Here is a 27,972-nt window from a genome sequence, read left to right on the forward strand (position 1 = left end):
ACCCCAAATGCTGCTCTCGCAAGGCGGTGGGGAACTGCGCGGTGAACTTCGTGGCCAGAAGGGCGGTGCCGAGTGATTTATCATCAGGCGCTACGAGGGGCACCCTCCTGGGCGGGACGAGTGGCCGGACCGATGAAGCCCCGACCTGCGGCCCGGAAGTGTCCGTGAAGAGCAGGCGATGGGACCGGGATCCTAGTAACAGGCGAGCCGGCGGCTGCTGCCGCTGCCGCCATGGCGGGTCTGGGCTCCAGCTCCTCCGAGCACTTCGAGCGGCTGCACGAGATCTTCCGGGGGCTGCAGGCGGAGCTGCGGGGCGTCCCGGAGAGACTGCGGGGGAGCGCGGCTGGTGAGGCGCCGGGGGCGAGCGTGGGGCCGTTATTACGTTGGGAGGGGAGCTGGAATTCGCCCCCCACCCCACCCCGTCTGTCTCCTGCCCGGTCCGTGGCGAGCGCGTAGCGCGTCTCCCCGCAGCGCGGTGTCGGGATCCCCCGGAGCTGGCGGGCGCGGGAACTGCAGATTTAGGTTTGGGGGCAGATTTCTCCAGCCTCCGGGGCCGCCTCCGAAACGGCAGGCTCCTTGGCTGAAGAGGCGCTACAAGCGCTGTCGCAAGGGACCGTGAAGAGCGCAGAGCGGGGCCTGGCCAGCGGGACGCGGCTCGCCCCCGCGCCCCGCTGCTTGGGGCAGTCAGGGGAGCGATTTCCAAATTCCTAATGCCGCTATTGGGCCTCCCCGGAATGGCAGGGAAGGCGCGGGGGGGGGGGGGGCGGAAGCTTGCAGAAGCAAACGGCAGGCAGGTGCGCCTGGCTTGTGCCTGACCCGACCCCACCCCGCGCCAGGACCGGCTGGCATCCCGCAGTGCCCAAAGCTTGAACTGTGTGTGGAGAAGGCTCGTCCCTTGGCTAGATCCGCATCAAAATCTCCTCTCTTCAACCCTCTCGTCCGTGTTCGGTCTTTCCCAGTCCTCGTGCTGGCCTTCCGTAGCAAGCAATGTAGCCTTACAGAGTCACCACACTTGCGCTTGTCAGTTTGTAGCTTACAGAGGAGCAGAGCTGTTCTTGAGAATTTGTATTTCTGGTTGATGCAAGTAACAAGTGTCAAATCAGCTCGAAAATCCAGTAGGTTCCAGGGACAGAGCTGTTCAACTTCCAGAACAGAAACCCTCTCACTTTGTGAAGCAGATGGGATAATGCTGTGGGCTGGGTAGCTCAGGGGATTGATAGTGGAATACAGAGTTTTCCAACTAGCCAGAACTAATTGGCCCAGTCTTATTAGCAACCTTGGAAGAGACCAAGAACTATGTGGGACATGTAAATAGAAGTCTGACCCTTAAGATGATCTCAGCTAAATGCATGAGGCATGCTAATAGGGCAGTGAGCAGAAGATTGGACTGTCCTTTATTTATCCATAGAATATGTATTACATGATCTTCCATCTCTGAAATTGTGAGGCCAGAACCAGTCACTAGCACTACATTCCCAAGAGTCTTTTAAAAAGCTATGTAGAGAGGTAGTGTGTGGATGTCTGCAGAGGTCTGATATACTGCTTGCTCTCTTTGAGCTAATTCTCCTGTTCTCTTCTCCTCTGGAGCAGCTGCTGGTGGCTTTGCTGTCTTGGAGGGCACACTCTGGGGTGTTGGTTTTCAGTAGTTCTGCTTTGCTATATGTTACTGGTTAGTTATTGCCAGTTTTGTAGCTTCACCCTTGAGCATGCCTACTTTTGGGTTAACTAAGATCCCAAGCCTGTAAACACTTATGCGTTATTTTTGCCTTTGGACAATCCCACTGACATCACTGGAATTACTTAAATTTGTGTAAGTATATGTATGCTTTGGGCATTTGGCATCAATCTTAGCACAAACAGGAGAGGCAGTGTTGCTCTATGGGGCTGCAGAGCTGCACTCTTGTGTGGAGAAAGTTTTCTTGTTCATTTAATGCAGGTCTACTGCATGAATTGCATTTCCCTTCTGAAATGTTGGAATCTTGCCCAAAAGATTGTTAGGTGGAAATCTAGACAAATGAATTAATAATATAGCTATCTGAGTCTTCCTGTCAATTTTTGTAGTTTTATTGCCGTGTTTTTCCTATTTTTAAATGATTTTCTCTTCTCTGTTGCTGTGGGAGATTTCTAGATTATGTGGGAGATTTCTAAAGTGAAGCACTATGTGTAATGGGTTTCAGAGGGGTAGCCATGTTAGTCTGTATCCATAAAAACAATGAGGAGTCCTCGTGGAACCTTAGACTAACAAATTTGGGGATAAGCTTTGGTGGGATATAACCCACTTGATGAAGCTGTTTTACTACCATATAACGCGACCTGATATAATGCAGGTTTGCATACAACATGGTAAAGCTCCAACACGCTGCTCTGAGCAGCATGTCAAGGGTGCTGGGGCCGAGGGCTTGGATAAAGGGCAGAGGGTCTCGGGGGTGTCAGGGGCTCTCTCCCACAGAGTCTGAGAGGCAGGAGCTGTGGGGGGGCACTTGGGGGCCCCACAGTCCCAGAGTGGCCCAGGGGATTAGCGGGGGACTGGGAGCAGCCTGCTCTGCTTCCCTGGCCCCAGCCATGTTGCTTGGGGGAAGGGATCCCCCCCTACACTCTCTCTCACCCGCTCCACTCCGCCAGTTCCTAGCCATGGCGCTCTGCTTCCTGCCGCAGGTGAGTGGGGCCGGGGCAAGGAAAGCGAAGCAGACTGGGGCTGCATTGCTCCACTTCCCGCTGCAGGTGAGTGCGGGGGACGTCCTTCCCACCGCTGGTGAGTGTGGGGAAGTTGGGGAAAGTGGAGCACTGCGGCTGGCAGGTAGCAGAGTAGAGTGGGCTGTGGCATGTTGCTCCGCTTCCCGCCGGTGAGTGCCTGTCAGGGGGTGAGGGGTGTGGATAGGGGTCGGAGCAGTCAGGGGACAGGGAGTAGGGGGGTTAGGTAAGGGGTGGGGTCCTGGGGGTGATTAGGGATGGGGGTTTCTGGAGGGGGCGGTCAGGGAACAAGGAACGGGGAGACCAAAGCAAGTTTGATATAACGCAGTCTTACCTAAACATGGTGAGATTTTTTTGTCTCCTGAGGACCACGTTAGGGGTAGAGGTGTATGTGTAATGTTGTCAAATGTAGAAAGTAATACTGGAAAAATAGCTTCCTCAAATTTTTCAGTTTTAGTAATGTTCAATGTAGCAGATACTGATAAGTAGGTAAACATTTTATAATGGAATTATTTCTCTAAAACAGAGGTTCTCAAACTGAGGGTTGAGACCCCTCAGGGGGTTGTGAGGTTATTACATGGGGGGTCATGAGCTGTCAGCCTCTACCCCAAACCCTGCTTTGCCTCCAGCATTTTTAATGGTATTAAATATATTTAAAAGTGTTTTTCATTTATAAGGGGAGTTGCACTCAGAGACTTGGTATGTGAAAGGGGTCACCAGTACAAAAGTTTGAGAACCACTGCTCTAAAAGTTGATGGTGGCCCTTGAATTCATCTGGTGAATTCTGGTTATATTGGAAGAAGGGGATTGTTAGCAATATGAGTGAACCTCTTCACAATCAGGAAACTACCTTACTTTGGAGAAGCCTGACACAAAATTACCTCAATTACTTCTTTTCTCTGCTAGAAGAGTAAAAAGGGCAAATAGTCCTTGTTCTATGGTATTTGTTAGTCGTGTGACCGTCAGGATTAATTATTGTGATTCTCTGTACCTTGTACAGAGACCTTCAACCTTCTAAAAAGCTACAGGTTGTTTGTTTAGGCTCCTCATTAAATACTGAGTTGAATATCTAAAGATACTTTTTATGAGGATTATGAAACCCAGATCCTAACTACTCATGGTCATTAACAATGTAACAACACTTCTTTCAGTAATAGAAATTTTAACCCCCAAAGTCCAGTCTGTATTCAATTTGGCTATTAACTCCATACTTTCAGTTTGCTAAAGTATTCTCTACGTCTTGTCTTATGCTGTTTTGTGGTATTATTTTTGCAGTGTTAAACTGGGACCGTTTTCCATTCGTGACATGACTGCATTTCTGTGTGTGTGTGTGCAGTGATTCTCCAAGCTTTGAAAAGGGTTTTGGAATGAGTATAATGAGGTATATTAATATTCAATCCCTGATCAAATGCATCATCCAAAAAGTGGAAATCTGGTTATTTAAGCGGGTTGAAATTTTCTGAAGTACTTTGGACAGTTTCTTGCATCACTTTGGAGGAACAGCAGCACCACTGAAAATTCCATAGTTATATTTTTCTGAGCTGCACTGTTCCAGAAACACTCTGGCTGAGGGAGGGCCACAAGGGGATGGGGAGGGGGTGGCTCAGTGGGGGTGCAGGCCCACATGAGGATGGCAGAGGCGGTGGTGGAGGACCACATGGGGACAGGGGCAGATGTGCCTGAATATGAGAGGCTAAGGGTCAGCCAGGGTCTGCGTGCGGGAGGCTCCCTAACAATCCCCGCTCCAAAAAAAAAAAACCAAAACCCCAACCCTGTTCCATACATCTTACTCACACCCAACAACTCTCCATGTTCACTCCCAGGCTTCTTCCCAGCAATTACTTCCCTCCTCTTCAGCTCCTCCATTACCCCTGACTTCCCCAAGCCTTTTCACTGCTTCTGAGGGGTGTGGGAAATATGTTTCTGTATTGTAGTTTAAATGAATTATTACTCAGAGTTCTGTATTAATATGCCTAGTAAGGAATCTATTTGTTAAAATTTCCTGAATCTTGTTTGTTAGATATCCTTGCTGACAGGAATTTTGAAATAAGTTACCAAAATAATTGAAACTGGTGTGATTACATTGTGTTTTGACAAAATATTCATAATTTTGCAGATTTTTAAAAAAAAATCTTTTGATGCAGAATTTTTAATTTTTGGTGCAGAATTCCCTCATGAATAGAAAGTATACATTTGATGCAACTTCTTATTCACTTATTACTGCAGTGAGGAGTCTATTATGTTAGCACTGACAGCTAGTGTTATGGTCCATACAGTGATTAGAGTAACTGCCTTTTTGTATTATTTGAGAACATAACTTTTCCTTGTTAGCTGACAACTTGAGCCAGTGTCAAAGCTACTTACAATTAAAATACTGTGGTGTAATTTCACTTTGGGCTGAAAGGGAAACGGAAGTCAGACAAGTTACAAAAATAAAAGGAGCTATTTTAAAGACTTCGATATTTTCTCAAACTTCTACCAACTGAGAGTTTGGTGGAGTTTGGCTTCTTTAGGGGACCAGAGTTGCAGGATTTCATAACAGAAAATTTGACCTTGTAATAGAGCTCTTGTTGCTATTGGAACTATGGAGAGACTGTAGTCTCTTCATAATACTGCAGTTGGAGTAGATGAGTTTTGTCATGTTAACCTGTGGGTTTTTTTCTTTTTTTTTTTTTTCTTAAGTTGATTTTGTTTGAAGTCAGGACAAACTTGCACTGGCTTCTAGGAGAGATGAATAATAATTCTTTTATCAGAATTCTTCCAAACATGACTGCCCTTTCCCTTTACAATGCTCTAAACCAGTTCTGTGGCCTTCTCAAGCTTTCTGCAAGCTTATAAAAAACATACACTATTGCAAGCTTTTGTACTGGTGACTCCTTTCACATAACAAGCCTCTGAGTGCGATTTCCCCCTCATAAATTAAAACACTTTTTTTGTATATTTAACACCATTCTAAATGCTGGAGGCAAAGCGGGGTTTGGGGTGGAGGCTGACAGCTTGTGGCTCCCCATATAATAATTCGTGAACTCCTGAGGGGTCCCCAACCCCCAGTTTGAGAACTCCTGCACTATTGCTTTCTTGTAGCATCAAGGGATTAGATGTTTGTTTAGAATTCTGCTTACACAATACCATTCCAAATTATCTTTGCAGTATGAGGGTGCAATAGGCTCTGCAGGTAGAAGCATCTAGCAAATGCTATATGTATCTGTTCAGGCTCTTTTTAAAAACAAAACACAACACATTGCCTTCAAAAGCCCAGACGCTCATTACAGGGACTCAGTAGCAAGTGGGCACTTCACATTAAAACTGAAACATACATAGCTCATTGGGGTGACATGGATAATCAGCTTAGCTAAGGGAGATGTCCATTCAGGCATTATTTCAGTATTATCTGAGTTCTTGACAGTATCCCTTACTGAAAGGATTCTAGATTACCTATGGATACATAAAAAGAAAAGGAGGACTTGAGTCACCTTAGAGACTAACAAATTTATTTGAGCATAAGCTTTTGTGAGCTACAGCTCACTTCATTTGTAGCTCACGAAAGCTTATGCTCAAATAAACTTTAGTCTCTAAGGTGCCACAAGTCCTCCTTTTCTTTTTGCGGATACAGACTAACACAGCTGCTACTCTGAAACCTATAGATACATGAATTTCTTCACCTACTGCTGAAGACAGTAGCTGTCCAACAAAGCAAGAGAAGGATGCTGTATCCAGTAGAAACTGCAGGGGGAAGATAGAATGAAACTACGTAAATGGAATTTTACTTCTGAGGGCATTCTGCACCAAAAAACTAAAAATTCTCCACACAATACTTTAAAATTCTGCAAGTTTTCTGCATGCTTTATTTGTCAATAAATAAATGCAGAGGCTCCAGAATGGCAGTAGGGAGCACAGGCCAGTGGCTGCATGAAGGTGGAAGATCACCCTGCAGCCCTCCCACCCCACACCCTCAGGACACAGACTCTGCAGTGGGGCTGCACCTGACCCTGACACAGAACAAGGTCTGGGCCTGCCCCAAGAACACCCTAGGGCCATGCCACTCTGCGCCAGGTGCACCAGGAGTGGGGCAGATAGGCTCAACCAGGCAGGATCCAAGTGTGGAAGGGGTCAGTGTGGGGGAAATCCAGGTGAGGGGATTCTGTGTGGGACAGTCTGGGTGCAGGCAGCTCAGTGGGCGGTCTAGGTATGGGGGGGATCTGGTTGCACAGAGGCTTGTGGGGTGGGGGGGGTTACAGGTGCAGAGGCAATGGGACTTTGCAGGGGCTTCCAGATAAAGGTTGTTGAGGCTCATTGTGGAGGTCTCAGCAGGTGGGGTCTTGGTGAGGTGGGGGTATGGGTGCAGCTAATTGGCGGTCAGCAGTGTGGCGGTCTGGATGTGGGGGCTCAGGGTGGTGCCAGGGTGGGGGCTCCAGATGCAGGGGTTGAGGTTCAGTGTGGTGGGGTTCAGGTATGGAGAGCTAAGGAGGTTCTGGATGTACTGGGTGAGGTGTGGCAGGGGTGTCTAGGTATGGGAAGTCTGGATGCACAGGGGTTGGGTGGATGGGAGAGCAGCTCCTCATAGAGTGACCCCTCCCCCCACAGCTGAGGAGTGATGGGGACAGAAAGCAGGGGAGGATGCTGAGTTTCCTGCAGCTGGGGGAGGTTTCTAGGGTTGGGTCTGACACTCCTTGCGGGTGAAGAAAAAGTCCCATCCTCTCTAGCTGCTAGTCCCAGCTGATCCCAACTAGCAGCTGATCCCAACTCAGGGTAGGAGCCACTGGCTGGGGTGTCCCCAGCCCCATGGTGATTTACTTGTCCGCTAGCTGCTGTGGGTGCCTGAAAAATGGTACCTGTGCTGCTAGGTAGTGGTGCGTGTCTGCTCTTGTAGCTTCCCTTTGCTTTCCTGTCAGTCATTTTTTGGTGGGGAAGCAAAGAAATCTGCGCAGGACATGAATTTGCATATGTAGTGGTGCAGAATTCAGCCAGGACATTGGGGTTAACTTCTGCTCAACTTACAGAACTTTAAATACCACAAGATAAGCAATTGTTTGAAAGGCATACCAACATAGGTCTTTATGACTTTCCTGAGTTAAGCACCTTTTTCAGCATAGTCCTGGGAATGGAGTTTTGTTGAGTCTCAGAAATCAGCAATATTTTGGTCTTCCAAAGCTAGCGGCCTGTGTTGCTTTGTGTGTTCATTTCTTGATCACGATGTGGTGGGTTTTAAGTTCTCTGGCCCTTTATAAGAATTTTCTGGTGGTCCCCATTTTAAGCTGAACTTTGGCCTGGTGTCCTGTTAGTCAGCTTCTTCCTGTTAACTCAGTCTTCTGTGTGATGTTCCCATCCTATGGTGGCTTGAGATCTGTTTTAATTTCCTTGTAGCATATTTGATGTGGTTCCATTTCTTTTCCAGAAGAGAAGAAGAAACTAATACGAGAATTTGATGAGAAACAACAGGAGGCAAATGAAACGGTAAGGATGTGGCTGGAATTGTGACACTGGGGAGGAGAAACCCAAATGGGACATCAGCCATACACTTTTATTTCCCTTTCTCCTTAGAAATGACTTATTCAGGTCCTTGTGCTTCAATCGTGATGGGGTTAGTGCGGAGTGCACATCCTCTACTTTTTTAGATAAACATGGTTCCATTCTCCAAGACTCAAGCATGCAGTTTTCACTAGCACTAAACTCAAATGCCACCTCACAATTACCAAGCAAAGCAGCATGCAATCAGAATCCTTAGGATTCTTCGTCTTGTAGGGGGAACTCCAAGAGATAAGTAGCGAATTCCTGCTTTACGCTCTCTTCTGTTGCAGTTCTGTGTCCTAGAATCATTTGAACATGGCAGTCTAATCCCCTCTTCTTCCTTGGTTTGTGCGATTGTCAACGTTATGGATGCTGAGCATTCTAATCCTGTTCTGCCAGAAACCTATAATGGGCAGAGCAGTAAAAATCAAGATGACTCTGTATTTTCACACTTACGGGTTTTGTGCTGGCTCATGGCACCCAACGGTAGAACCCTCTCCAAGTAGTGCTTGTTAGAACGTGTGTGTGCCCCTTTCTATGCCTGCCCTGAGCGTTTCTGAAGCCTAGCCCAGCGGTTCTCTTAATGTGTGTGTTTTTTGTTGTTGTTGCTGGCCTTGGAGTGTGGTGAGGTGGAGTGGTCTCCCTCCAACTTGAGTGAGGGACCACTATCCTCCCCCTGGACCCACTTCACCAGAAGTAACGGGACAGGGCAGGAAGTATAAAGGGAGGGCCCTGCTCAGTTTGGGCTGCATCAGGGAAGGAGGTATACATCTCTCCTAGGGAGCAGAGCCTTCTGTGGGACCGTGGATCAGCAGCTGAGCAGACCAGCGCTGTACTGCCTGAAGAGACAGAGGACCCTGAGGAGTGGCTGAAGTCGGAAAGTGTGTCAGGCACAACTGTTTGATTTGCAGGCGGATGTGGTGGAATCCGGTCCAAGGGTTGTCCAGATATCAAACCTTTATCAGATGAGACATTACCTGTCTGTTCATAAGAAAGATGATTGAAGTATTCCTGTGGTGGAACCCAGGACTGCCAGTCCCTCCAGTAGCTGGGATCTGGAAACATACCCATAAGAGAAGCAAACGAGTGAGGAAACCCAGGCTGAGAAGGAATGAATAAACCAAGCCTCTTAATTCTTCAAGGTTTCAGAGTAGCAGCTGTGTTAGTCTGTATCCGTAAAAAGAAAAGGAGTACTTGTGGCACCTTAGAGACTAATAAATTTGTTGGAGCATAAGCTTTCGTGAGCTACAGCTCACTTTATCGGATGCATACAATGGAAAATACAGTGGGTAGATTTTATATACACAGAGAACATGAAACAATGGGTGTTAACCATTCAGACTGTAACAAGAATGACCAGGAAAGGTGACCTATTGCCAGCAGGAGAGCGGGGCGGTGGGAACCTTTTGTAGTGATGATCAAGGTGGGCCATTTCCAGACTTTACAAGAACAGTAGGAGGGGAAATAAACAAGGGGAAACATGTGTTGGAAATATTCCTCTCTGAACAACATATTAACCCACAGAGACCTTCTTACCAACCCTACAAAAAGGAGGATTCTGGGTGGACTCACCAACAGACTGGTCTTCTACATAGATTGTTTCCGCTGACGTGCACGGGCTGAAATTGTGGAAAAGCAACATCACTTGCCCCATAACCTCAACCGTGCAGAATACAATGCCATCCACAGCCTCGGAAACAACTCTGACATCATAATCAAAAAGGATGACAAAGGAGGTGGTGTCGTCATGAATAGGTCTGAATATGAACAAGAGGCTGCTAGACAGCTCTCCAACACCACTTTCTACAAGCCATTGCCCTCTGATCCCACTGAGGGTTACCAAAAGAAACTACACCATCTGCTCAAGAAACTCCCTGAAAAAGTACAAGAACAAATCCACGCAGACACACCTCTAGAACCCTGACCAGGGGTATTCTATCTGCTACCCAAGATCCATAAACCTGGAAATCCTGGACGCCGAATCATCTTAGGCATTGGCACCCTGACAGCAGGATTGTCTGGCTATGTAGACTCCCTACTCAGGCCCTACACTACCAGCGCTCCCAGCTATCTTCGAGACACCACTGACTTCCTGAGGAAACTACAATCCATCGGTGATCTTCCTGAAAACACCATCCTAGCCACTATGGATGTAGAAGCCCTTTACACCAACATTCCACACAAAGATGGACTACAAGCCGTCAGGAACAGTATCCCCGATAATGTCACGGCAAACCTGGTGGCTGAACTCTGAGATGCATAAGCTTTTGTGAGCTACAGCTTACTTCTCTAATAAATTTGTTAGACGCTAAGGTGCCACAAGTACTCCTTTTAATTAAAATAATAGAAATATCAGGGTTGGAAGGGACCTCAGGAGGTCATCTAGTCCAACCCCCTGCTCAAAAGCAGGACCAATCTCCAATTAAATCATCCCAGCCAGGGCTTTGTCAAGCCTGACCTTAAAAACTTCTAAGGAAGGAGATTCCACCACCTCCCTAGGCAACGCATTCCAGTGTTTCACCACCCTCCTAGTGAAAAAGTTTTTCCGAATATCCAACCTAAACCTACCTCACTGCAACTTGAGACCATTACTCCTTGTCCTGTCCTCTTCTACCACTGAGAATAGTCTAGAACCATCCTCTCTGGAACCACCTCTCAGGTAGTTGAAAGTAGCTATCAAATCCCCCCTCATTCTTCTCTTCTGCAGGCTAAACAATTCCAGTTCCCTCAGCCTCTCCTCATAAGTCATGTGTTCCAGACCCCTAATCATTTTTGTTGCCCTTCGCTGGACTCTCTCCAATTTATCCACATCCTTCTTGTAGTGTGGGGCCCAAAACTGGACACAGTACTCCAGATGAGGCCTCACCAATGTCGAATAGAGGGGGACGATCACGTCCCTTGATCTGCTCGCTATGCCCCTACTTATACATCCCAAAATGCCATTGGCCTTCTTGGCAACAAGGGCACACTGCTGACTCATATCCAGCTTCTCGTCCACTGTCACCCCTAGGTCCTTTTCCGCAGAACTGCTGCCTAGCCATTCGGTCCCTAGTCTGTAGCTGTGCATTGGGTTCTTCCGTCCTAAGTGCAGGACCCTGCACTTATCCTTATTGAAGCTCATCAGATTTCTTTTAGCCCAATCCTCCAATTTGTCTAGGTCCCTCTGTATCCTATCCCTGCCCTCCAGCGTATCTACCACTCCTCCCAGTTTAGTATCATCCACAAATTTGCTGAGGGTGCAATCCACACCATTCTCCAGATCATTTATGAAGATATTGAACAAAACTGGCCCCAGGACTGACCCCCGGGGCACTCCACTTGACACCGGCTGCCAACTAGACATGGAGCCATTGATCACTACCCATTGAGCCCGACAATCTAGCCAACTTTCTACATTCATCCAGCCCGTACTTCTTTAACTTGCTGATAAGAATACTGTGGGAGACTGTGTCAAAAACTTTGCTAAAGTCAAGAAACAATACATCCACTGCTTTCCCTTCATCCACAGAACCAGTAATCTCATCATAGAAGGCAATTAGATTAGTCAGGCATGACCTTCCCTTGGTGAATCCATGCTGACTGTTCCTGATCACTTTCCTCTCATGTAAGTGCTTCAGGATTGATTCTTTGAGGACCTGCTCCATGATTTTTCCGGGGACTGAAGTGAGGCTGACTGGCCTGTAGTTCCCAGGATCCTCCTCCTTCTCTTTTTTAAAAGATGGGCACTACATTAGCCTTTTTCCAATCTTCCAGGACTTCCCCCGATCGCCACGAGTTTTCAAAGATAATGGCCAATGGCTCTGCAATCACAGCCGCCAGTTCCTTTAGCACTCTCGGATGCAACTCGTCCGGCCCCATGGACTTGTGCATGTCCAGCTTTTCTAAATAGTCCCTAACCACCTCTTTCTCCACAGAGGGCTGGCCATCTATTCCCCATATTGTGATGCCCACCGCAGCAGTCTGGGAGCTGACCTTGTTAGTGAAGACAGAGGCAAAAAAAGCATTGAGTACATTAGCTTTTTCCACATCCTCTGTCACTAGGTTGCCTCCCTCATTCATTAAGGGGCCCACACTTTCCTTGGCTTTCTTCTTGTTGCCAACATACCTGAAGAAACCTCTCTTGTTACTCTTAACATCTCTCGCTAGCTGCAGCTCCAGATGCGATTTGGCCCTCCTGATTTCATTCCTACATGCCCAAGCAATATATTGGTCATACTCTTCCCTGGTCATATGTCCAACCTTCCACTTCTTGTAAGCTTCTTTTTTATGTTTAAGATCCGCTAGGATTTCACCATTAAGCCAAGCTGGTCGCCTGCCATATTTACTATTCTTTCGACACATCGGGATGGTTTGTCCCTGTAACCTCAACAGGGATTCCTTGAAATACAGCCAGCTCTCCTGGACTCCTTTCCCCTTTATGTTAGTCCCCCAGGGGATCCTATCCATCCGTTCCCTGAGGGAGTCAGTCTGCTTTCCTGAAGTCCGGGGTCCGTATCCTGCTGCTTACCTTTCTTCCCTGTGTCAGGATCCTGAACTCAACCAACTCATGGTCACTGCCTCCCAGATTCCCATCCACTTTTGCTTCCCCTACTAATTCTTCCCGGTTTGTGAGCAGCAGGTCAAGAAAAGCCCCCCCCCCCTCCCCCCCCAGTTGGCTCCTCTAGCACTTGCACCAGGAAATTGTCCCCTACGCTTTCCAAAAACTTCCTGGATTGTCTATGCACCGCTGTATTGCTCTCCCAGCAGATATCAGGAAAATTAGTCACCCATGAGAACCAGGGCGTGCGATCTAGTAGCTTCCGCGAGCTGCCGGAAGAAAGCCTCATCCCCCGGTCTGGTGGTCTATAGCAGACTCCCACCATTATGTCACTCTTGTTGCTCACACTTCTAAACTTAATCCAGAGACACTCAGGTTTTTCTGCAGTTTCGTACCGGAGCTCTGAGCAGTCATACTGCTCCCTTACATACAGTGCTACTTCCCCACGTTTTCTGCCCTGCCTGTCCTTCCTGAACAGTTTATAATCATCCATGACAGTACTCCAGTCATGTGAGTTATCCCACCAAGTCTCTGTTATTCCAATCACGTCATAATTCCTTGACATCACCAGGACCTCCAGTTCTCCCTGCTTGTTTCCAAGGCTTTGTGCAATTCTACTCTCTCTAAATGAGAATCAGACCTCGGATCCGCTATGGACCTTTTAGGAGACAACAATGGACCTAGAGGATGGTGAGGAATAAAAGATGAGAAAAATCTGTTTGGAGACCCAGTAGAACTCTTAGGAGGAGGTATGGATTGATTTGAAGAGACACTAATAATCTCTCTCCTTTTCTTTAAATGAGAAGAGGAATCCGACTGCAGAACTTGTAAAGCCTATTTGCCAATATCCATAACTTGGATTTTGTGGAATGCTCCAAATGGGGAAGATGCACATCAGCCACCACAAAAAAAAAAAAATTGTCTTTGGATCCAAGGGCAGTCCTGGAACAGGAGCAGAGGCAGGAGCCAGTCCCACCAATGTGGAGAGTACTTGATCCAGAGAAATACTCAGATCCTCTCCCCCCGCCCCGGCCACCTCTGATCTTCAAAGTCCAAACTGGAGTCGACTTTGGCTTCTGTGGTTCCAACCCTTAAACCTATGTCAGACTTGGACTGCTCCAGTAGGTGTGATGCATGGGATCTGGCACCACTAAGAATGGCTGTCTTCTCCCTTGTCTTCCTTTTTGGAACTAATATAGCCGTAGCTGCTGATGTGGCTCTAGGTTCCTTGGAAGGCAGCTGACCTCTTCCCACCAAGAGTGCCTTCAAAGTCTTGATGGCTTTAATAAATCCGGAGCTGATCCCAACCTCCTGGAACCTGTACACAGTTTAGGGTTGCTGGAGGAGCTGAACCTGGTTTGTTAGATTTCTGATCTGGAACCAGAAGGTTTACCAGCAAAAGCTGTAGTCTATTCTGCCTCATTTTATGCACTCTGGGCATGAAAGCCTGGCAAATAGAATATCCAGGAGGAGAGCAGCCTTCCCCCCCACAGACCCTTCAGATACCTAATATGGTCATCCACCTGTGACCCAAGAACATCTTAGTGTCAGCTAAAAGAAGGATGCACAGGGGTTACAGGAGTCTCCGAATTCTGGCATGTAGATTCTAGTTCACCAAAGTGCCTTGTGTGAGGTTTCAAATGAAAGCCAGTGTCACTAGTCATCAGTGTCACTGAAATGTATGTGCATGTACTGTGCAAGGAGTTATGTATCTGTTCCAGAAAGTTATGTTCTTAAGCATGTAAAGTAAAAGCAGGTCACCAAAAGGTGACCTGCCTTAGACTTTCTCCCAGATGGGAGGCAAGATACATGTATGTCTTTCAGGATGTAAATTAAGCTTTGTGAACTAATACAAAGGATGACCATTTACATCGGAAGTCAGATCTTAACAAAGAGATGTGAAGTAAACAGGAAAGGACTGCACAGACATAAACAAGCTACAGGGAATTATCCTGTCTGTGGGGAAAGATAACGAACTTTGGATATAGTTCTAGAAGGCAAAGAAAACTCTTGGATATCCTGCACCTAGGACTAAGTAAATGGATGACTTGTCTGCATTCGTGAAAGTGGGGTCTCGGCCAGCCTTGGTTGAAAATACCGTAGAGGATTTTGGTTGAAATAAACTTCTTTATACAGGAGGTTAACCTGTTAGTTAAGTTTAGTCTCTAGAAAGCATGTTATGATTGTGTTTTGTATGGAAACATTTGTTTCCAATATTCTTTCTTACTATTACTTGAATCTTTGATAACATCACAGCACTTAGGTATATTTAATTAAAACAAGAATAAGGTTGTTAAGTGAGGTGCTTGTCCTGGGTTGAAACTTACAAGCTGATGTGTACTGTTTGGTAACAGAACCTGGTAACTGAGTGTGCAGTGCGGAAGGGGCAGGGAGTGCTCTAAGAACTTGTGGGAGTTGGGGTGGGTTGGTATATACCCATTACTACCTACAGAGAGAGAGCAAAGACTGTGGAGACCTGGAAGGTAGTGCTTGTACTGCCAGAGCTCTTGATTTCAGGGAGCTGATCCACGGCAAACACAGACAAGACTGCTTTGCTCTAAGGCAGTGTTTCTCAAATGTGGCCATGTGTTCACATGCTGCCACCAGGGGTTTTTCCTGCGGTCATGACTGCCTCCTGGGCAGAGATAGGGGAGGGGACAAAGCAATGGGGCTAAGTGGGTGGGCTTAACCCCCCCCTTCAGCCTTGGGGCTCTAGCAACAGGCTTGGTACTTCAGTCCCTTGCCCCCAGCTTCAGCTGTGGGGCCACAGGCTCTTGGCTCCTGCCCCCTGGGGTGGCGGGGCTCCAGTCTTCAGCCCCTCTCCCGCCCGCTCCAGGTCTGGGCTTCAGCTGGACCGGTCTGACTAGACACCATGGTCGAGGCGAGGAGCAGGGTGAGCCTGGGGTGCGATACTGCTGAAGAGATCTTGGGCAATGGGGGGAGGGAGGCAGAAGCAGTGGGTCCCAGAGGGGGTGATGGGGAGTCAGGGGTTAGGTGGGGGCTGGGGAAGGTGACAGGGGCTAGAGGCGATGGGGGAGGCAACAGGGGTCAGGTGCACCAAAATACAACTGTACATTTTTATTATTGAGTCTACAAAAAAAAACAAACCCAAAAAACATAAATGACAATGATTCGGAAATGTGCATGTGTGCATATTTATTTGTTTTTCCTAAAGTTAAGTATTTTAGGAAAATTTGTCAGAATGGCCCCAAGCAAGAGTTGGTGGCCTCAGGTTGTGGTCACCAAAAGTTTTGTTGTGAAAACCCCAGCTCTAAGGGGAGGTAGTAGTGAGGTGCCTTACAAGCCTGGGTACTCCAGGGAGTATCACACCATCTCCAGGAAGACAGCTGGGCACAAAGCACACCTCTTAAACCTTGGCTTTTTCTTTTTCTTTGGTTCAGCTATTACAGGGAACTGAATCTCACCAACTATACTAAACTATCAACATTTATTACTATACTAAAAACTACACTTAATTCTTGATGTAGTTATCTGGCCGTGGATCCAAGATGGATTGGAGTGGTTCACTTTTGTCTGGCACAATAGTTGGAAGGAACTGAAGTAGTAGAGGGTGCTGTGCTCCTTATATAGCCTCGCCCTCAGAACATTTGGCTATGCTCGGGGAGGGGTAGAAGAGGGTGCATGTGCGCTCTAATGGGTACTGCTTGGAGGAGATTCTATCATTAGGTAGCACCAGGTGGCGCAATACCCGTAAGTGTGAATATGAGAACCCTGCAAAGAAGAACATTGCGATGCAGGATTATTGGGGCAACAGAAGATGTAAAGCAACACAAAAATGTCCTTTTTTTTTTTTAAAGCTGTAACAATAAAGGCTTAAAATTTCTTCTGCTCCATAATTATGTAATGGTTACCTTTTAAAAACTTTATTTCTTTGAGAATTCATGTATGTCCCAGAACTCTTCCGTGGTTCTTCTCATGGGAACACATACATGTTTTAAACTCCACTTACTGCACCATCTAGTTTTGCTGACATGGTGGTCAATTACACAGGTACAATAGCTTGCTGTACTAGATATATGGATTGCGTATTTCATTTACATTAGCTTTAATGTCCATTGTCCATCACAGGACAATCCAGATGTTTTTTTTTTTGACCCTGTAAATTTTGTGGTGATGTATCATTTGGGCTTTTGTAGTTTTTAAGAATCACGTTTGTTGAATCTCTGAAACATGACACAATAGATTTGAAAATCAAGCTACTAGAGTAAGTGGTGGCTTCGTCATCTCTTGATATCTTCATATCAAGACTGGAGGATTTTCTGGACAATATGCTTTAGCCAGTGTAAGAGACTGCGGAAGACTTTTATGGCCTAGCTAGGGAACTTCCGCTTTCTCGAGGCCACCCAGTCACTGTAGGACATGGGGAACCAACTTCAACCGGTTTTAGGCCGGTTTTGTCTGCCTTGAATGGCCTGTTGCCAGGTAGCAGAAAGCCCCTTTAGGGAAGTACCTAATTATATATTAATGAGCTGTTTCTGTGTACTGCTTATTATGGCTCGCTGGTTGCCCCTTCGTCGGATTCCGTCCCAGGCAAAGCTCCAGTGTGCTGGGTTCTCCGCCTCCGTGACAGCAAAGCTTGGAGTCCCCTTTGCGGGTGTGTCACTAACCTTCAATAAAGCCAATAACTCGCTGCTTAGCTGCGTGTGGGTCTCATTTTCTCATAGTACCTCTGTCGGCCTGCAGTGCTTCGAACACCTTGGCCCGGAACAGCCAGACACAAGTTATTGGGCTCAATATGGGGTAACTGGGTGAAATGGCATGCAATAGACATGAGGTCAGACGAGATGATCTAATGGTCCTTTCTGGCCTTAAACTATGAATCTGTAGTAATTGCCATTCTTTCCTGATCCATCAAAGGATTATTGGTGTAGAGATCCATACATCTGCATGCTCCCACTTCTCTTAAAATAGAGCTGGACTTTTTTTTTTAATGAAGCATTTCATTTGACCAGAAATGAAATTTTTGTTGACTTTTTTTGATTTGACCAACATTCCTGAATTTGTGGTTGAACCCTCCATGTGGGGTGCCCCCCCCCCCTTTTTAAAACTTTTCGGAACTGCCAGCAAACTGAAAAATCAGTTATTCACCCAGCTTTAGTCACATGTCCTATTTAGAGATGTACTGAACTGCTCAGTGTTCAGATCTGGAAGTTTGGTTGATGGCCTGTCCACTTGTGCAGATGTGATTGGAAAGTTGACACCAACCTAAAACTGTTTAAAGAATGTGAAAAAGGACAAAGTACAACTATCAAAATGTTATATAGAAAATCAATTTTATAATTTTGGCTTTAGTCTCTTTCACTGAAGCATTCCCCAATCCATGTCTTGTACCAGAGTCCACATGTATACCAGTGTCTTAGTATTCTCTTGTTCTTATTGGGATGGTGAGTAACTATACAAATCATATTATGGAAGGTACTGATGACATGATACTGACAAGTATGACTTGTTCAATATTTTCACTTCAAGAAATGAAATCGTAAACTTGAAATCTTAATTCAGAGAACGCTCTCTATGATACTGTTGGGACTTACCTTGTTAACTTTTGGACTCTTTTTTGAGGGAAGACTGTTTAACACCATATGAACCCTGTGCTGTGGATTGGACAAAATGAAGCCTGTGGAATCATGTAATCTTGTTGTCCCATACGTTTATGTGAAGGTGTGACTTGTGGAGACTTCTGGCCTGGTATGCAGTACTTCATCTTGAGCCAAGCAGCTGCTGGGACCTGTAGACCTGTGCTATGCCTCTGTAATAGATGAGGGCAGCTACAATGTCCTCCCTCACAAAATAGGTTCATTCCTTTGACTCCTGTCAAGTTGAGAGTACATCTTTGGGTTGGGCATAGTTTGAATACCCCCTCTATATTAGTAGAATGAATGTGGTAATTTTTATAACTTTTTCTCTTCAAAGCTGCGGGAGATGGAAGAAGAACTGAAATATGCCCCAGTGTCCTTCCGCAACCAAATGATGAACAGAATCCGGACCTACAAGAGAGACCTTGCCATGTTCCAGAGAGAGATTAAAAGCACAGATTTGGGGTTGGGTCTTGGAAGTCGGGGGGACACAAAATACGGAATCTATTCCATGGAAAATGAGCAGAGTGTGAGTGTCAAATAAATATTAACTATATTTTAAAACTCTTGATTGTGATACAAAGTGAATTCAGTTGTAGCTAGCTCTGCTAGTTAATGTTTCTGTCTTGCCCTCCTTAGTTTCTGAGCTCATGTAACTTGGCTGTAAACCTACTCTGCATAATAGGGAGTATTTCTCATGAGAGGAAAATTGTACCTGGAGCTCTTTTAAAAAAACATGTGTCAACTTGGTAAGAATGAAAGAATAAACTCAAAATAACAAACTTGCTTTTTAAGAGATGCTCAAATAGCATTTGGCTCAATCTATTTTTAAAAACCTAAAAATAGATTTTCATTAAACCTACTTAAATACTTTATTTAAACATTCCTTACAGCACAGAAAACACAAATGTAGTAGTGCAGGAAAAAAATTAAACGACCAATTTCATTTCACTGTCAAAGGTGAGTGAAGTAGATATATTTAAATGCACCGTGTAGCATCAATGGTAAAGCTATCTTTAAAATTCAGTTAAATAATTCAGGTACATGTAAGAAGCCATCTATTTAAGTAGCATATTGATCTGGCCACTCAAAACTTTTAAGTACCAGATTTTAGTTTTGTTTTATTGTACTGTAGACAGTTAACTCAAAGTATGAGTGAACTGTAGAGACTGAAATCACCTCCAGTCTTAAAGCTCTGAGGCACATTGATCTGTGTGGGAAGTTTGTGGTGCTGTCCATCCTGCACCTGTCCTGTGGCTGGATTATTTTAGTCTTCGGTATACCTTTCACCAGATCTAAAACTACAGAAGCCAGAAAACTTTGAAGACTGAGGTGCTATCCTTGATTTGTCTGGATATTGCAGCATGAGGCATTTATTGCCTCCCTTACAAATAGCTTAGTACAGGATGGTAGATTAAAGACTTTTTCAAAATTTAGGAAAATGTTCTATTCTGAGGGCCAGTTCTGATCCAAGGTCAGTGAGCCTCTCTCATCCTGACAGGTTTCAGAGTGGCAGCCGTGTTAGTCTGTGTCCGCAAAAAGAAAAGGAGGACTTGTGGTACCTTAGAGACTAACAAATTTATTTGAGCATAAGCTTTCATGAGCTACAGCTCACTTCATTGGATGCATTCAGTGGAAAATACAGTGGGGAGATTTATATACACAGAGAACATGAAACAATGGATGTTTCCATACACACTGTAAGGAGAGTGATCACTTAAGGTGAGCTATTACCAGCAGGAGAGCGGGGCGGGGGGAACCTTTTGTAGTGATGATCAAGGTGGGCCATTTCCAGCAGTTGACAAGAACCTCTGAGGAACAGTGGGGGTGGGGGGATAAACATGGGGAAGTAGTTTTACTTTGTGTAATGACACATCCACTCCCAGTCTTTATTCAAGCCTAAGTTAATTGTATCCAGTTTGCAAATTAATTCCAATTCAGCAGTCTCTCGTTGGAGTCTGTATTTGAAGTTTTTTTGTTGAAGAATTGCAACTTTTAGGTCTGTAATCGAGTGACCAAAGAGATTGAAGTGTTCTCCGACTGGTTTTTGAATGTTATAATTCTTGACGTCTGCTTGTGTCCATTTATTCTTTTACGTAGAGACTGTCCAGTTTGGCCAATGTACATGGTAAGGGGCATTGCTGGCACATGATGGCATATATCAATTGGTAGATGTACAGGTGAACGAGCCTCTGATAGTGTGGCTGATGTGATTAGGCCCTATGATGGTGTCCCCTGAATACATATGTGGACAGAGTTGGCAACAGGCTTTGTTGCAAGGATAGGTTCCTGGGTTAGTGGTTCTGTTGTGTGGTTATTTGCTTCAGGTTGAGGGGCTGTCTGTAAGCAAGGACTGGCCTGTCTCCCAAGATCTGTGAGAGTGATGGGTCATCCTTCAGGATAGGTTGTAGATCCTTGATGATGCGCTGGAGAGGTTTTAGTTGGGGGCTGAAGGTGATGGCTAGTGGCGTTCTGTTATTTTCTTTGTTGGGCCTGTCCTGTAGTAGGTGACTTCTGGGTACTCTTCTGGCTCTGTCATGCTGTTTCTTCACTTCAGCAGATGGGTATTGTAGTTCTTGTAGGTGTTTGTCTCTGTCTGAGGGGTTGGAGTAAATGCGGTTGTATCGTCTAAGCCAAGTTCTACAATGGATCGTGTGGTGTGCTCTGGATGAAAGCTGGAGGCATGTAGGTAGGCATAGTGGTCAGTAGGTTTCCGGTATAGGGGGGTGGTTATGTGACCATCGCTTATTAGCACTGTAGTGTCCAGGAAGTGGATCTCTTTTGTGGACTGGTCCAGGCTGAGGTTGATGGTGAAATGAAAATTGTTGAAATCCTGGTGGAATTCCTCAAGGGCTTCTTTTCCATGGGTCCAGATGATGATGTCATCAATATAGCGCAAGTAGAGTAGGGGCATTATGGGACGAGAGCTGAGGAAGCGTTTTTCTAAGTCAGCCATAAAAATGTTGGCATACTGTGGGGCCATGCGGTTACCCATAGCAGTGCTGCTGATTTGAAGGTATACATCTCATCCTGTGACTTGGGCTACTTATTTGCACGAAAAGAGGATCTTGATGGCCTAGGCATTCCATCTGCTGCTGCTGCTTCTCATATAATCCTCTGATTGTGTGACCTCAAAAAAAATCTCCACAGCAACCAATTGTGAATGCTGTAGATAAAGGAATGACTTAAGGTAGGGATAAAAGGAGCAGATAAAAACAAAGATCCTATTTTTAAGTAAGTATCCCCTAATGGTAGAGGGAAGTGAGATTAAAGGAAGGAAAATGTGACACATTTATTTCTAACCAGAATGTTTTAAAACCTTTCCCATGTAGCATCTGTAGCCCTAAGACTAACCTTTCAGTTGACTCCTTTTTCATGTCTTTGCTAGGTTTAAGATGAACCTTTTTAACACTATTTTGAATGTAGTTTTGGGACGTGTGTGTGAGAACTACGCCAGGCTTCTTTCTGTTTAACTACTCTAGGAAGCCAAGAAAAAACAAGCTGTAGATATTTGTCCCTAAAATCATGCAAATGATAAGGCACAGGAAATCCTAGGTTATTTCTTGTTTCCAAAAGAGGTTTTCTAAAGAGAATACGTTTGCTATCCTGGACTAAATCTCTGCTGGAGTACTGTTAGTCCCAGTTTTTGCATTTACTGGAGATAGATTTCTTCATAACTTTCTAGTTTTGTGGTAATATGCAACAAGCCTATATTACAACAGATACAGAAGAAGAGTCCTGAATTCTCTGCTCCAGTCCCAGTCTACTGATTTTTGAGGCCATCCTGTGCTGTGGATTTTGAGGGAGTGGGGCACAATTGAGTTTAAGGTGGGAAAATCAAATGAACCTAAATATGGAACAGCATCTCTTGCTCCGTATTTCAGCCTCTAGCAGTGACTGGCTTGCATTTTATGGTTGTGGCTCTTAAGGATGTAAACAAGGAAATCTGTCTTTAATCTTTTTTTGGCTCTTATAACTTTGTAGTGAGAGTGAGTGTCCTCTTTCTTCCTCCTCTTACAGTAGTTTGTTTAACTCTGGCTTCCTCCCTATTCTCTAGAAATGTTGCAGATAAATCTCTCATCCATAGTAAGGGCTAATACTATGTAATACAGAGTTAACGTACTATATACTTCCAAACTTGATTTGTCTGCTTCTGTTAACCTAAAAGGACCTTGTCGCTGTTTATAGGCACATGGTCTATATAAAGCAATGCATCTCAATTCTAGAGTGCATCAGCAGCCAGTATGGTTTTGCTCCCATGTTTAACAGCTAAACAGTACAACCTATTTTTTAGACTCATCTGCAGTTGCAGAGGGGGTTGCTTCTCCAGGGGACAGACAGCCTGAACCGAGCCACTCAGAGCATTGACCGTTCACATCGGATCGCTGCAGAGACTGATCAGATAGGTACCGAGATAATCGAGGAACTTGGGGACCAGCGAGAGCAATTGGAACGCACCAAAAGCAGAGTGAGTGTAAAAGCTGTGGGCATTGTAACATAGCCTGGCATTAGCCTATTGGGAACGGTAGCCTCTATGGAGATCTGGGTGCTTCCATCAGATGTTTACTTCCTGGGTATGAAAGCTGCGATATGGACATCTGGAAAGAAGGAGCAGTTAGAGTGGAGGACTGTAGATTGGTGACAAATAAAAAAATTGCCTCCATTTGTTCAGCCTAGCAGTCCATAAACTTCCACCATAAAGAGCACTTTGCCCCCAGGAATACACTGTGAAGTGGAATTTCAGTTCATTTCCGTTTGGCTTTGAGTCCTATGCTAGTGCCTGGATCCTGTTTAAACTTTAGTCATTTTATCACCCTGACAGTGTGAAGTAAATGGAAGAGGCTAAATCAGTTTTTAACCTGAGTTTATATGTGGATGAAATGGGCTAGATTACCCAATAGGTCTCTTCCAGCTCCCTGGGGCTAAGGCAGGAACTAGCCCAACAACTAATAATGTAAACTATTAATAGTGGTTTTAAACTATGTAAACTTGACCTAAAAGTTAGGCTGTAACCACTGAAGCCTTTCTTTTTTTGAGTGAAGCATTGTCAAAGTGCAGTTTCACTCTGATCTAGTTATTGTGTCCTGGATCTCTGTATCAAATTTGCTCACTTAACAAGTGAAGATGTTTTCTTACCTCTAGTTCTGCAAACTAAGCCTGTGCACAGTTGAGCTTTGGTTATTTCCGAGTAGTATCACCAGTAATGAAGATTCATTAGACCTTTGGCTGCATTTCTACAATCCTGTTGCCCTCAGTAGATTTGCACATGAGTAACGGAAACTTGGTAAACTAATATATTGATGTACAAGAAAGAATAGAATCCAGCATTCTATTTTTAGCATGATAGCTTAATCAAAGGTCTTCAACCTGGGAATCACACCTTTAGCTCAAAGTGTACATTTACCCATCATCCCAGTTTCATATCCGATCTTGGATTTAATGTGAGTGACTCCCTCTCCCAGAGTAGGGCTGTCTGTATAGTTCTGTCAGCAGGCCTCTTGAATCAGGTCAAACCAGCATAGGCTATTTCCCTGGGAGGCAAAACTTTAAAAGTCTTGTTACCTGTATTGCTTCAGCATTGGGAATTTACAGTCATCACTCCCCTCTAACTATTGTTCCTGCAGGAACCATCCGTTCATCCAGGAATACAATCACTAGCCAGCCCATAAAGATGTACAGTATTTTATAAAGCTGATCCAATAACCCGAATATTCTGTTTCCGAAACATTGCATCTGTCAAAGCTACTTTCTTCTGAAGCTAAGAGTTAATGCAGTCCTTTGGATATACCATCCTGTTAAACTTGTTCAAGGAGTTATGCATTTATAGTGTGCTTTCTGTATGCTGTTCCCTCTACTGAAATAGTAATCAATACAAGCTCACCTTCTTTTTGTATATGCTCCCTTAACAAAGAGATGAAGTCTAGAACTGTTTGTTTTTTAAATGGATTCTCCCAGAGCTGTGAGCAGGAGATATTTGCAACTGTATAAAAAAGGTGCCAAAAGTGGTGACTCTTGGCAGGCAGAATGGTACAGATCTGCCATCACAAATCCCTTTTCACATAGGATCTAACAGGAGTCATAGTGTTGTGTTTATGTGAAATGAGTGAATTCCACTCATGCAAAAACATACTAGTGTTGGCATCAGGCTGGAACCAGCTTATTGTTTGCTTTATGATCTGCACAATCTGATTTCTGTGAAAGCACTTGCTGCAATGAGTGTGGGTTTGAAAGCCTGGGCATAAACAGATCCATTTACCAAGGGTGCTTGTGAATGTAAATGGAGGGCAAGTGGCATGCACTTCTAAAGGTGCTCTGAGGCTATGTCTACCTCATGGACCTTCTAGCAGCTGGTGGAAGAGAGCTTGCCTGCAGGCATAATTAAACCACCTCCAATGAGCGGCAGGAGATGCTCTCCTGCCAACATAGTGCTGTCCACACTGGCACTTTTGTCTGTGAACCTTATGTCAGTCAGGGGTGTGTGGGGTTTTTTTCCTTTACACTAACACCTGTCTGTCAGGGGTGTGGTGAAACAACCACTGGTTTGACTCATTCAATAAGGACAACTGGCCTAATTTCCCTCACAACCCATCTCCTTGAACTTCTGGAGCAGGGCTGACCAAATTTTATATTGAAAGCTGCAGTGACCACGTTCTGAGTCTCAGGTTTGCACCTGAGTTGTTTATAATGTGACAGCTTTTAAAATGCATAACCCTAATTTGTTTTGCTTGTTTCTTACTAGGGTCCTTCTTGAACCCAGATCTTTTGTTTGCTTAATTCATTGTGCCCTCAACTAACTGCTGGCACACTGTGGGTCAGAGTATAAGGTTTGGCTCTGTGCCTTTTATTTCCCTTCAGAAAAAGTGAAATCTAATGTTTTTCTTTGTAGTTAGTGAACACAAGTGAAAACTTAAGCAAAACCCGTAAGATCCTGCGTTCCATGTCAAAAAGGTGAGTTGTGTGACGAATTTACTTACCTTTTAAAACTTTAAAGCAATGCTAGCCTCCAATAATGACCAATCCCAGACAATTATGCCTTTCTTCTAAATCTCAAAATAAGATATGACCAGAAAACTATTTACTGTGCAGGAATTGCCTCACCCAGTACCCAAATGCTGCTGCCACCTCTGATAACAGTGCAGCAGTTCTACAGCACACAGCAAAGGAAATTTAAAATACCAGAACAGATGGGGGCTTTTAGGTAAACAGAGTAACTGAAATTTGCCCAAATAAATGGGCTACAGTCTCTTTAATATTCCTCAGTGAGCAGGTATTGAGAGACAAGGTGGGCAAGGTAATATCTTTCATTAGACCAACTTCAGCACCATAAAGAGCTCTTTCAGGTCTGGGAAAGGTACTCAGTCACAGCTAAATGCAGTGGAAATTAAGGTGCCTTAATTTCACTACCTGTTTTTCTTTCCTTTGGAATAGTTTAGACTAGAGTTCAAGTGGCACTCTAGTCATTGTATAGACTAACTGTAGTCTTCCCTACCCTATTTCTATTATTCTGTTCTGGATTTCAACACCCTTTTCAAGGTAACAAGCTGATGACTGTATTCATGGGCAAGGTGTATTATGCATTTTATAGAATACTCCCTGTTCTATTCCTTGCTAACACATTGTTAGCTTAAAAAGGCTGGTCACTATGCAGAAGCAATCAGTTGATACTCAAGATTCTTAATTCCTGAGTGTCAATTCACAGTGTTACCTTGCACTTAAGGTTGTGGTTCCTCTTTTCTTAAATAATGCATCTTGTCTGTGCTGTTCATCTTCAGTTAGCACCAGTGTCCTGCTCTAGAACAGGAGTCCTCTGTACACTCCATTAACCTTCTTCCATGTTGAAATTAGGCAACTAACTTACCAAAGCTTGTGGAGGTTCAAACAGCCTACTGATTTGTTTTTTTCTTTGTCCATGAGACAACTTTTTAACCTGCTACTGCATTACAGCTTGCTGTGAGTTCTTGATGACCTGCTTTAGTCATTTATGTAAACTGTATGTGGAATGATCTTTAGCAACCATAGTAACAAATGAACATTTTGGGGAATGCAGAGGTGGGAGAGTGTGCTGTAGTTCAAAAGGAATTATGTGGGGGAATTTTATGGCCTGTTATACAAGTCAATAGTCCCCTCTAGAGGTCTTTTAAAGGCCAAACATCTTTAAAGACCATTTTGGCTGAGTACAATAGTATCCTCTGAAGAGCCAACTCATTTTACTAGAAAGTTAGAGGCCCATACACTGAGTAGTGGTGGCTTATGCTCCTAAGAAATAACGGACTTAATGGGGTAGTCCTGTCCATCTTACAGTGTGGAAATAAAAGTTGGAGAATGCAGCACCACTGCAAGTAGTGAAATGGAGAATGTAAAGAAGTCCCAGAGAACTGTTAGAAAGCTGTTTAGTGTAGGAATCACTGCTTTGTCCCTTCTTCCTAGTTTTGAGAACATTGTGGAGAATTCTCCACAACAGAAGTACTAAGCTTAGTGATGAGATTTAAAGACAATCAACTTTTGGTAACTTTAGTTCTCAGCTGGAGTGTTTACATAAAGAATGGAGCATATACAGGAGGATATTCCTCAAGACCCAATAAAAGTCTTCACTTACCATGAGCAGCATGATCCTAAACTCCCTTTTCTCTTTCTAGAATTATGACTAACAAGTTGCTGCTGTCGGTCATCATCATCCTAGAATTAGCCATCCTAGGAGGTGTGGTCTACTACAAGTTCTTCCGCAAGAGCTGAACTTGCACAGCCCAGATTGTTCCCCTTTGTGTCAAGGATTATGTATAGACATAGCTGAGAAACGAGATGGCAGTAGCTCCAGAAGAAGTGGATGAGAGGTCTACTCCATTTGAAAGTCCTGTGGTTGAGCTGCCAGGTTCTGGCAGCATGTTCAACTGAATTATGTACTGACTCTAGAAAGACATGCAGGTTATAAAAATGCAAAGACTGACTGAAGTAATGGCAAGACAGTAATAAGGTAATTGTTTTATTACTTGTCTAAATTTACATACTTCTAAATGAATAAAACAGTAGTTATTGGTCAAATGGAAAACTAGTCTCTTTTTAAAACAAAGTAAAACACTTCAAGTGTTTGATAATCTATCCACTCAAGTGCCTCAGCAGAATGCCCAATGTGAAGCGTCTTCCATCATGTGGGGGTCCTAAATCCTCACTTGCTCTTCACTGTCTGATTCATCTGGTGAATTGGGGGTTGGGAGTTCATCAAAAACAGCATGTGCTCCTTCTCTGGTGTGCCCAAAGCATGTTGCTAGCACATCTACTGCAAGACTGGCTGTAGCATTCACTTCCTCTTGAGAGGCTCCAAGCAATGGGTTTACTTCAACCAGGTCCACAGCCGAAAGCAATCCTGAGAAGGCAAAACACATTACCCCCAAGGCAGGAAGATGCTGGACTTCTGTTCCTGCTATTTGATGGGTAGTTTCACACAGCTGCTGTGGCAGAGCCAACACTATAATTCTATTAGTCACTGAGTAGTTCAAGGCTCATATCCCCAACCTTGCATTTTAGAACACCCTGGGAAAAGGTAAGCCTATCCCCAAGTGCAATCCATGGAGGCTGCTTCTGGCTAGCAGATGCAAATAGTCAACCTGTCTGAAGAACAGAACTGGGAGGCCCCTAGGGCCT

General features: G+C 44.7%; 2 protein-coding genes across 2 annotated transcripts in view; one reads left to right on the forward strand and one right to left on the reverse strand.

Moving 5' to 3' along the window:
* The first annotated feature begins 212 nt into the window (after nucleotides 1-212).
* Nucleotides 213-27,372, forward strand: VTI1B (vesicle transport through interaction with t-SNAREs 1B). Its single transcript, XM_084629891.1, has 6 exons — nucleotides 213-346; nucleotides 8,087-8,145; nucleotides 18,671-18,862; nucleotides 22,628-22,801; nucleotides 25,220-25,281; nucleotides 26,970-27,372. Exons 1-6 carry the CDS (start codon nucleotides 232-234, stop codon nucleotides 27,064-27,066), a joined length of 699 nt encoding a protein of 232 aa, XP_084486017.1. The 5' UTR covers nucleotides 213-231; the 3' UTR covers nucleotides 27,067-27,372.
* The window catches only part of ARG2 (arginase 2), a 36,112-nt gene continuing 35,440 nt past the window's right edge, over nucleotides 27,301-27,972 (reverse strand). The window contains exon 8 of the mRNA XM_084629888.1: nucleotides 27,301-27,694. Within this exon, the coding sequence (XP_084486014.1) occupies nucleotides 27,489-27,694 (206 nt within the window). The 3' untranslated portion in view covers nucleotides 27,301-27,488. The remainder of the gene's footprint in view (nucleotides 27,695-27,972) is intronic.

This window comes from Lepidochelys olivacea, assembly GCF_965140295.1.
Source record: "Lepidochelys olivacea isolate rLepOli2 genome assembly, chromosome: 6".
In the NCBI taxonomy this organism is placed as follows: Eukaryota; Metazoa; Chordata; order Testudines; family Cheloniidae; genus Lepidochelys; species Lepidochelys olivacea.

What these genes read in the sequence shown, in the direction of transcription:
- VTI1B (XM_084629891.1), top strand. Translation starts at nt 232, where the DNA reads ATGGCGGGTCTGGGCTCCAGCTCCTCCGAGCACTTCGAGCGGCTGCAC. An exon ending in ACTGCGGGGGAGCGCGGCTG is followed by an intron (nt 347 to 8,086) that starts GTGAGGCGCCGG and finishes TTTCTTTTCCAG; the next exon opens with AAGAGAAGAAGAAACTAATA. An exon ending in CCATGGAAAATGAGCAGAGT is followed by an intron (nt 18,863 to 22,627) that starts GTGAGTGTCAAA and finishes CCTATTTTTTAG; the next exon opens with ACTCATCTGCAGTTGCAGAG.